General features: G+C 39.9%; 1 protein-coding gene across 1 annotated transcript; it reads left to right on the top strand.

Moving 5' to 3' along the window:
* Positions 1-4,097: 4,097 nt before the first annotated feature.
* On the top strand, positions 4,098-6,025 carry LOC103297873 (putative protein FAM47D). The gene has a single exon (XM_054715209.1). The coding sequence runs from the start codon at positions 4,098-4,100 to the stop codon at positions 5,460-5,462; it is 1,365 nt and encodes a 454-aa protein (XP_054571184.1). The 3' UTR covers positions 5,463-6,025.
* The last annotated feature ends 3,949 nt before the right edge of the window (positions 6,026-9,974 follow it).

Genomic DNA, 9,974 nt, shown 5'->3' with positions numbered 1-9,974 from the left:
ATCTCATTCATATGTAAAATCTTATGAAGACAATAAACTGATAAACAAAATAGATCCAGAAACAATGTCATTTTGATTTTTTAAATGTGAAAACATAAAGGGAAATTTAGTGGAATAATTTGATGTTGAAAAAGTTTTATACATTACAAGGTATCAGAAATGTTTTAAATGTTCTTATTATAAGTGATCAAAGTTATGGTAACAACTACTTTTAAGACAGCCTTTACATGCTCTATATTACTTTAAGAAGGAAAAAAATAGGACAATTGAGAAAGATAAGCATTCTACATCAATGATCAGTCTTCAGGAATATTTGTTTTGGGAGATGCTAAAAAACTACAGCAGGCCCATTTTCAATAGCCATAATTCCTAATGTTAACTGCCATAGCCAGAGTAGGATGGATGCTTGGAAGAGACTAATTTGCATAGATTAATGTAATCTCTTGTATTTAAGAGTGAAGTGAACTCTGGAAACATAATTTGGAACACCTGATGCTCATACATTACATTTCACTTGATAATTTTAATAATGGGTACTTGTAATTACTGTTGTATATCTATCTTTCTTCTTTGGAAAAAGTATATGTCATATGACAAGGGGGGACAATAGTGAACTTTCAAAGGCGTTTAAATATACCAGGCATTACCTTTAGGCTAATTGTCTTTTTTTCCTATGAAAATGTCACTTCGTTCTTGAGCTTAAATGGAGACATTTTCCCTGTGCTTCATACTGCAGGAAATAATATTAGTAATAATAATAGTAATAATACTAATTTACAATCAATGATTGCTGGAATAGACTGAGTTCCCATTGAATCGTGGTCACTGATTTTTTATTCCTTTGCTTCATATTTTAACTTCTACCAACAATCTTAAGTCATCTTAACTGTATTAATATATTTAATTCTATTTCATTGATATGCAATCTTAACCTACATCACTTAACACTTACTCAGAAAGAATGTACTTCAAGGGTGAAGACTGAATAAAACCTTTGAAATAATTCATATGGCAAAGATTGATGGGAATTTTATTATAGGGAAAATATAATGTTTGTATCATTAATTGCAATAGTTTGAGAATCCGGCACACTACCTCATACAAAATGTGTGCTGAATAATTGAATGAATGAAAAATGTATGTTAAGAAAAGATTCAAGTTGCTGCCATGGTTGAAGAATTACATCTAATCTGTAATTTGTGTATTAGAGTATTATTGGCTTTGACAAAAAAAAAAAAAGCCATGGTGCATCGAAATGGTAAAACACCTAATGTTATATGCTAAGGAGTTTAGTATTTATTTTATGGATTTTAAAGTAGATGAGTATCCTGAGTATTAGGGAAAAAAGAAAAATAGTTTGGTAAGCAGGTAAGCATTGTAAGAGAGGCATTTCTTTCAATAATGTGGGTGTGATCTACAATTTCTAATCATGGAGAACAGCAAGAATTTAATAATGTATTTGATGGCTTAGAAGTCTTTGGTGAACTTTGAAAAGGTAGACTCACAAATTGATGGAGACAAAACAAAAAAAGTAAATTATATTTTCTGTTCTGGCCAAAGTAGAGTAACAGGGATCGGATTTATGCCCTGGAATACCTGAAAAAAGGGAAGAAAATGAGATACAATTTTGAAAGATACTGGACATCAGGAAGCAGATGCTGATCCTTCACAGATAGGAAATAAATGAGGTGAGTCCTATGATTGCTCCACATTCCTTGAGTTTCTAGGCCTCAGTTCAGGGAGGTGGAACCCAGGCAAAGACCAGCAGTCTCACTATGTAGAGGAGATGGAGCTAAGACACTGTAGAGAACAAGGTGGGTAGAGTTCTCAAGACAGACAACCAGAGAAGAAAATGAGAAAAAGAGAGGGAACTCCAGAATCTTGCACCCCACACGAGTGATTCGGGGGATTACTGATCAGCTCGTGTGTGGATACATTATTAGAAGCCAGAAAGAAACCACTGAAAAGGATTCTTGATAAGTGATACTCACACAGGGCCTGCAATAGCGACCTTTACTGTCAGCCAGACTAGAAAACCTCTAGATGCACAGACATTGAATAATTTACCTGGAAGGCTCTTGCTGCAGTAGTGAGGAACAGTTAACCATACAACATGATTAACATTATTTAGCCATGTACTATCACAGGGAACTTCTCCGTTTATTTCAATCAAATCTTAAAAAGGACTCCAAAGAATCAAATTCTTTCCAAGCAACATAACAGTATCCAAAAAAGGCAAATACTATTTGTAAAAAGAAAATCAATGGTGAACAACACTTGGGCTTTAAATACAAGATCAGTAGTAGGAGCACTGATCTAGCCTTTGCCCTCGGTGTTTAATGTGGCACTGTTTTTCTGATTATTGTTGAAAATGTTACCTTAAAAGATAATGGGTCTTGATTTCTGAGGGGTTTTTTGGATGCCACCTTAAGTTTCAGACCCAATGCCTCATTCACCTCACCCACATTTGGGCAAATATCAACACCTGAGGGCTGTGAGTACATAAGAAAAATCACACCTCTCAGAAGCTCTCACCTATCAATTCCTAGCTATAATTTACCCAAGAGAAATGAAAGTACGTGTACAAAGATGTGAACACGTGAAATATTCGTGGCCCCTTGATTTCCAAACAGCCTCAAACCTAAGGTGACCAGACGTCCTGCTTTTGGCGGGACAGTCCCAATTTTTAACAATTTGTCCCGCGTCCCGCGGCGTTTTAAAAAAGTCCCGATTTTTGGAAAGAATGCATGACAAGCTAGGGAACGGCGGAAGAACAGGAAGGGAATATACAGTTTTCGGCGGCCATGTGGCTATTTAGCCAGGATATGAGTTTTATATTATTTTTGCTAATTTTATAATGTTAAACTTTAATAATAACAAATAATTGTTGAGAACTGATTATCGAGAACTGCTTATCAAAGTTCACATTGTTGATCAGTTGTTAGAATTCGACCACCATTGTTTGGACTTAATGAACAATGCCATTTTTTGGGATTGGCAACGACGAAAACATTTTGTAACTGTCTCTCAGAGGATACACATCGTACTGCATGGTAGTAAGCTAGTTAAACAAGTGATGTCATTACAAATCAGCTATTCAGATAATTTAGGTGAGTAATTTATTTATTTATTTCATAAATACATACATTTTCTTGAATTTAGCAGACAGTACTCGTATTATTTATATTTTATAGTGGCAGCAAAAAGTCTAGTGCCGGCCTTGAAGGTGACACTTACGACTTACGTCATGGCAAATTCATGACCTTTTAAACAACGACAGCAATCTACTAAAAAAAAATTCACTCAAATGAGAAATATGCCAAAGAATAAAATAATACTATACATAATTTTTTTATTTATTATATTTGTAAATTGTACTTATGTTGAAATTTTTTAAAAATATGTTACAATACTATTTTTGCCTTCTATGAAAATTTTTTTTGCTCCATATAGACCAAATTTTTAATCAAGAACCCCCACCCCACCCCCGTCAATCAATGGTGTCCCGCTTTACCAATGTTAAAATCTGGTCACCTTACTCAAACCGGAATCACTCCAAAAGTCCATCAAAAGATGAATGGGTAGCTAAACTGTGGTGTGCCCATACAGGGGAACAGTTCTCTACCACAAACAAGAATGCTACCTGGCGGCCCATCCCAGGGCAGTGCAGGCTGTGCAGGGGCGCGTGCTGACCCGCCTCGGGAAGAGTAAGAATGCGCCGCACTTGGCAATGGTCTCCTAGCAACTGGGCGGCTGGGACAACAAACCACTGAGGCCCCTGGTCGCCCTGGGCCAAGGGCGCCATGGCGGGCAGTCAGTGGCCCTTACCCGAGCCCCACAAGGGGTGGCTGTTGAAGTCGGACCTGAGGAAGAAGGCGCTCTTGGAGTCGGGGCTGCTCAAGCGGTGGGTGTCAGGGCCGAAGCTGGACAAGGGGCTCCTAAGGCCAGAGCTCAGCAAGAAGTGGCTGCTAGGGCCAGGGCCGCTGGAACCCGTGGCCCTGGGCATGAAATGTAAGCCCTGGTTCAAGGACAGGAACAGGTTGCCTTCCTGCTGTTTCTCCAGGCACAAGGACGGTCTTGGGAAGTGCCCCACCTCCATGGACAGCCGGCGGTGGGTATTTGTGAAGGAGGGGGTGGACGACTTCAGAACGGGCTGTCCATCTCCTGAAGATATGATCACTCGTGGCCCTCGGGAGGGCTTTCTCCCCATGATTGCTCATAGGATTCCCCGCCCTCCGCCCAAAAAGATTCACAGGAAGCCGCCCAAGGGAGCGGACCTGGGTTCCAAGCTCTCGCCAGCCCAGCGAGCACGGAAGGCCTTTGTAGAGAACATTGAAGTCAACCTGAAGAAGCATCCCTTGGCGGACTTCCCCAATCTGGAGGATGATCTCCCTCCAGACCTCCTCCTCAAGGTGCTGGAAGTGCTAGATCCTGACAGGGAGCTGGAGGACACATGGGCTTATTGTGAGGGCACCAAGGAAAGAAAGAAGACCCACACACAGCTGTGTGAAAAACATCCTGAGGAGGTCAACCTGGAAGCTCCCCAGGCAGTGAACCTGGAACCTCCCGAGGCAGTCAACCTGGAGCCTCCCGAGGCAGTCAAACTGGAACCTCCTGAGGCAGTCAACGTGGAATCTCCCTTGAAGTTCAGCCCAGAATCTCCCTGGAAGTTCAACCTGAAACCTCCAGAGGCGGAGAACCAGGAACCTCCCGAAGAAGTCAACCTGGATCCTGAGAGAAAAGACCATGTGAAATCGGCCAAGGAGTGTCTCCAGTCTTATTTATTCAGTTTGTTTCCTGAGGAAGAGACAAAAGAACCATGCACAACGGATATCCCCAAAGTTCCTGGTTACCAAAACCCAAGAAAAACAGTTCGTGAATTCTTCAAATGGATTGATGATAATTTTGGAGACATAGGCATTAATGAAGAGTCCATCATGAAAATGTTTGAAATTAACTTTGAGGGCCCACTCACCCATACTACAGTCAAAATAAAGAAAATAAGCCAGCTTCCTTTGGATATAAGGCCCTGCAAACAGCTAGATGGTTTAAAGCAGAGAAAATTTTCCCTGCAGGAAGATAACTGGGAAAGGAAACTCCGAAAACCACCTGACCCTTATAAACCCAAACGGGAGAAGATAAGGTATGGAGCATGGTACCTGGATCCCAAAATCTGGACAAAGCTGGTCAATGACGCGCCTTTGCCTGACCCTAAAGTCGTCCGTGACAAGGATTATTGGAGCTATACAAGGCATCTTGAACCAGACATTATTGATGAACTCTATGGACCAATTGCCTTCAAAGATTTCATTGTAAGCAAGGGCTACAATATGCCAGGTGTGATTGAGAAGATGTTTTTAAGGAAGGGATGGAAATATGAGTCTGTGAAGACTCCTATACACAGAGTAATGAAACTTCTCTCCAAACCCAAAGAGGAAGATTCAGGGGAAGAAGAGGATTAGACAATTTTCTATTTACTACTCACTTGGCTGGTCATGAACTTTATGGACCAATTGCCTTCAAAGATTTCATTGTAAGCAAGGGCTACAATATGCCAGTTGTGATTGAGAAGATGTTTTTAAGGAAGGGATGGAAATATGAGTGTGAAGACTCCTATACACCGAGTAATGAAACTCCTCTCCAAACCCAAAGAGGAAGATTCAGGGGAAGAAGAGGATTAGACAATTTTCTATTTACTACTCACTTGGCTAGTCATGAACTTTATGGACCAATTGCCTTCAAAGATTTCATTGTAAGCAAGGGCTACAATATTCCAGTTGTGATTGAGAAGATGTTTTTAAGGAAGGGATGGAAATATGAATCTGTGAAGACTCCTATACACCGAGTAATGAAACTCCTCTCCAACCCCAAAAAGGAAGATTCAGGGGAAGAAGAGGATTAGACAATTTTCTATTTACTACTCACTTGGCTGGTGTCTCTCTCATTTTAACATCAGTCAGAATTCACCATGAGTGCCTCACTGTGTATGGACAACTTTGATTCCACAATTATCTGTAAATTTAACACCTAGTTCTAATAAAAATTTCTAAATGAGCTTCTGCTTGGGTTCATCAATGTTTTGTGTATTTTACCAACTATGAAGTCAATGTTTACATATACACCTCTCGGTTTTTATTGTATTAGGGGTATTATATTTTTATTTCAATTATTTATTTAAAATAACCATAAATAAAATAATTACTTAAAGAGGATCTTGTTGCCCAGCTGATGGTGCAGTGGTTGAGTGTTGACCTATGAATCAGGAGGTCATGGTTCGATTTCTGGTCAGGGCACATGTTTGGGTTGCAGGCTCAATCCTCAGTAGGGGGGCATGCAAGATACAGCCAATTAATGATTCTCTCTTATCGTTGATGTTTCTCTCTCTTCCTCTCCCTCTCTGAAAATCAGTAAAAAATATATTTATAAAAATTTATGCCAGCTACAACATGAGATTAATCTCAAAATAATTGTGCAGAATGAAAGAACTGTATTGCTCCAATTATATTCAATTTATAATGCATTATGACTATTATTTTGTTAAGCACAACTTGTAACCCATAAACAAAGTAATTTTATGCATTTTTTGTGAATTGTCTATGGCTACCTTTGCACTACAACATGAGAATTTAGAAATTGTCACAGAGATCATATGGCCTACAAGCCTAAAGTATTTCTTATCTGAATTATTACAGTAAAATTTACTGCTCCCCCTAATCTAGAAGAAAAATATATTCATACATATATTAAGTCAATGATGACACACTTTAGTTGAAGGAAAGATAATACATGCTACCGATGGAATAGAATAAAGTAAAATACTTTTTTAAAGTAACTATTTAATTAGACCTTTTTGAACCCTTTTCAAATCTGCCTATTAATTTCAATATTTTTAGGGTCAAAAATGCCTGAGACAAATCATCATATCTTATAGTCTTTCCATGTGATGACTTGTCATGCAGAGATTCCCCATGATTCCAAAAATGTGGGTGTTAAATGTGAGGTAGGGCAGCCTGAACATGATAAAAACAGACTAACTTTCTTCCCCACTGAAATGGCTAATGAATTCAATTGGATGTCCACAAAGTTGGGTTGGCCATGAAACATGTTTTGTATGTCCATAACATGTTTAATGTTTTTAATTGAATGCCTTTCTGTGGGGGCTGCACTTGCTTCTTTATCACTATCTTCATCCTGTCTTAGTAAGCCTTTGTTCCATTTTACACAGTTAAATGACCTCCCTGGACCACATGGGTATTTTTGTTTGCAACCTTTGAACTAGAAGCTGAATGTTCCCTGATGTCACTGGAGTCTACAAATCATGAAAACATGTTCATTAAAATAATTAATTCTTGCAAATGAGGCTACCATCATCATTCTGTTTGTGAGCCACCAGAAATATCTATATTTTGCGATTATTGTTGGCATTAATGTTAGGATTCAGTTATAGAATAAAGAATAAGAATTCTATAGCTCCACTAATATTAAAATTATTAAGGGATTTATTATGACAATTATTTTGTTAATTAAAACTTGAAATATGTAGCCAATTTCAGTATCATTTAATAATAAAATTGTGATCACCTTTATTAGGATTGCATCAAGGCCCAAAACCTGATTGGAACCTACTGAACAAAAATTATAGAATAACCTTTAGATGTTTTGTTTTATCATTGCTCCCTATTGAATATATTTAAATTTTTTATTATATTCATAAAAATTCACTGTGAAAGTGTATATCTTTTTTAAAATATTTGTATTGATTTCAGAGAGAAAGGGAGTGGGAGAGAGGAAATCATCAATGATGAGAATCATTAATCGGCTGCCTCCTGCACGCCCCCTATTGGGTATCAAGCCCGAAACTCGGGCATGTGCCCTGACCAGAAATCGAAAGGTGACCTCCTGGTTCATGGATTGACACTCAAGCACTGAGAAACGCCAGATGGGTTGAAAGTGTATTTCCATATCATGTATCACAGTTACAGAACACCAGGGAGCTTCAAGTGCTGAAATTCTCCTGTGCAAAATTGATGTGTGAATAAAACTACCCAGCACCACCAAATCCTCCCATTTCTATTCAAGTGCAAGTAATCTTTGCATGCCATGAATATCAACTTAAAATTCACTCATAAATGTAAAATGAGAAATCAAGCACCTTCTTTACATTTTAAAAATAACAGCTAAATCTGTCTGTGATGGGACAATTTATAGCTAGAAAGATTTGTAGTGCAGATATAGAGTGCACTTCTGCTTGCCATCATAAAGGAAGTCACATGTAAATTGAACTATATGTATATAGTATTTCATCTTTATAGGACAGGACAGATATATGTTTATTTGGAAATTTTCTATTTTAAATTAAGTCTGTCTGTGAGTATTGTGAGCCTGAAGAACCAGGTCTTTTCAATGTTTTTTCATAAGTAAAGGCCTAGAATGTCTCTCTGACCCAGACTTTCTCATCATAATTAAGCCTATGTCACCATTGTATCTTATTTCTGCATTGGTTTCCAAACTAGTCTTTCTTCTCTTTAATATATTTTTCAAAAATGCAAACCTGGTCCAATTCACAAGCTTGCTAAATCTCCAGCCAGAGGTCCTCAAACTATGGCCCACGGGTCACATGCGGCCTGCTGAGGACATTTATCCGGCCCACCAGGTGTTTTTGCCTCTGCTGCCTGTCCTGCTTAGCAGCCGACTCGTCCCGGGCCCACAGTGCACATGTGTGGAATGTGCGCCGCACTCTCTGACTCCCCTCCTTCTCTCTGAGGGACAGTGAACTGACCCCCTGTTTAAAAAGTTTGAGGACCCCTGCTCCAGGCTAATCAATAACATATCTGTTTATATAGGCACATCTCCCACACACATACTTCCATACAAACATGCTCCTACATTCCAGACTCCAGTCCATATGTACTTTCACACCTCTATGTCTTTGTTAAGTCTTCACTCAGGCCACTGTAATCCTGTTTCAATGCTCTCTCCTCCAGAGCCATTTTTATGATTGGCTTTATCAAGACCTTGTTTTTAAGCAACTGAAGGGCACATGGCATGAGCTACATCAAGGAAATAAGTTCGACTTAGTTTGAAACCAGGGAACCTGGGAAGGTAGAAAATCCTTGTTCAATAGGTTCTAGTTTTCTATCTTCCAGGGAACCTGCACACTTGATGTAAGATAGTGAAAGCTTGAATTCCATAGAGACTTTTTCAGGACCTGCCATTCAGCTTGAAGGGGTAAAATTAAGAATGTGATAGGAGTTTTCCCAGAAAATGGTGGTGGAATAGGCTGACATGTTCTGAGCCTTGTCCCAGAGCAGATAGACCTAGCAAATAAATCGAATAACATCCACCCCGAATTGGCTAAGTAGACACAGCTGGTGAGATAATTTGCAGCCAGGAAGGGCAGAGGATGCCTGGAGAATGGTAAAATCAGGGATCTGGGCTGGAGAGAACTGAGAGACCTCTGATCCCAGAGGGTCAGAAGAAAGCTGCATGGCACCTAGGCCGTGTCCCTTGGGCCAGGCGCAATGTCTGACTGTGGAAAGGAGGTCCACAGGACTGCTGGTGGCAGAGGATTCTAGATCTAAGTCCACAACCATGAGAGACTGAGCCAAGAGGGGGCAGCCTGGACAGCTGCCCAAGCCATGCCATGTTGGGGTGAGAGGGGCTCACAGTGGCAGAGCTCTTTCCCCTTTTTTTGGTCTTTGCTTTTATTCGCTAAACCTAGTTCATAGGACCTTTCAAATACAAACACTCACCCGTGGCTGAGGTGCAAGTGGAGGTGCAGACTTGTGGAGTCTGGGGAGAGTCTGGGGAGAGGAGAGTGTCAGGGAGAAGTGGCCGCGAGTCTGGCGCTGAGTCATACCTGACGTGCCAGACCTAGGCAGCCATTTTCTCCTGAAGAGATAGCCACACCCTGCAGTCTCCAGGCAACCAATACAGCTACACCCAGACTACACCCTGAGTGGTATAAAGGATAC

This window comes from Eptesicus fuscus, chromosome 1 (genome assembly GCF_027574615.1).
Source record: "Eptesicus fuscus isolate TK198812 chromosome 1, DD_ASM_mEF_20220401, whole genome shotgun sequence".
Lineage (NCBI taxonomy): Eukaryota > Metazoa > Chordata > Mammalia > Chiroptera > Vespertilionidae > Eptesicus > Eptesicus fuscus.
The sequence above is the reverse complement of the archived record's forward strand: the minus strand, read 5'-3'. Positions and strand labels throughout refer to the sequence as shown.

What these genes read in the sequence shown, in the direction of transcription:
- LOC103297873 (XM_054715209.1), top strand. Translation starts at nt 4,098, where the DNA reads ATGGACAGCCGGCGGTGGGTATTTGTGAAGGAGGGGGTGGACGACTTC.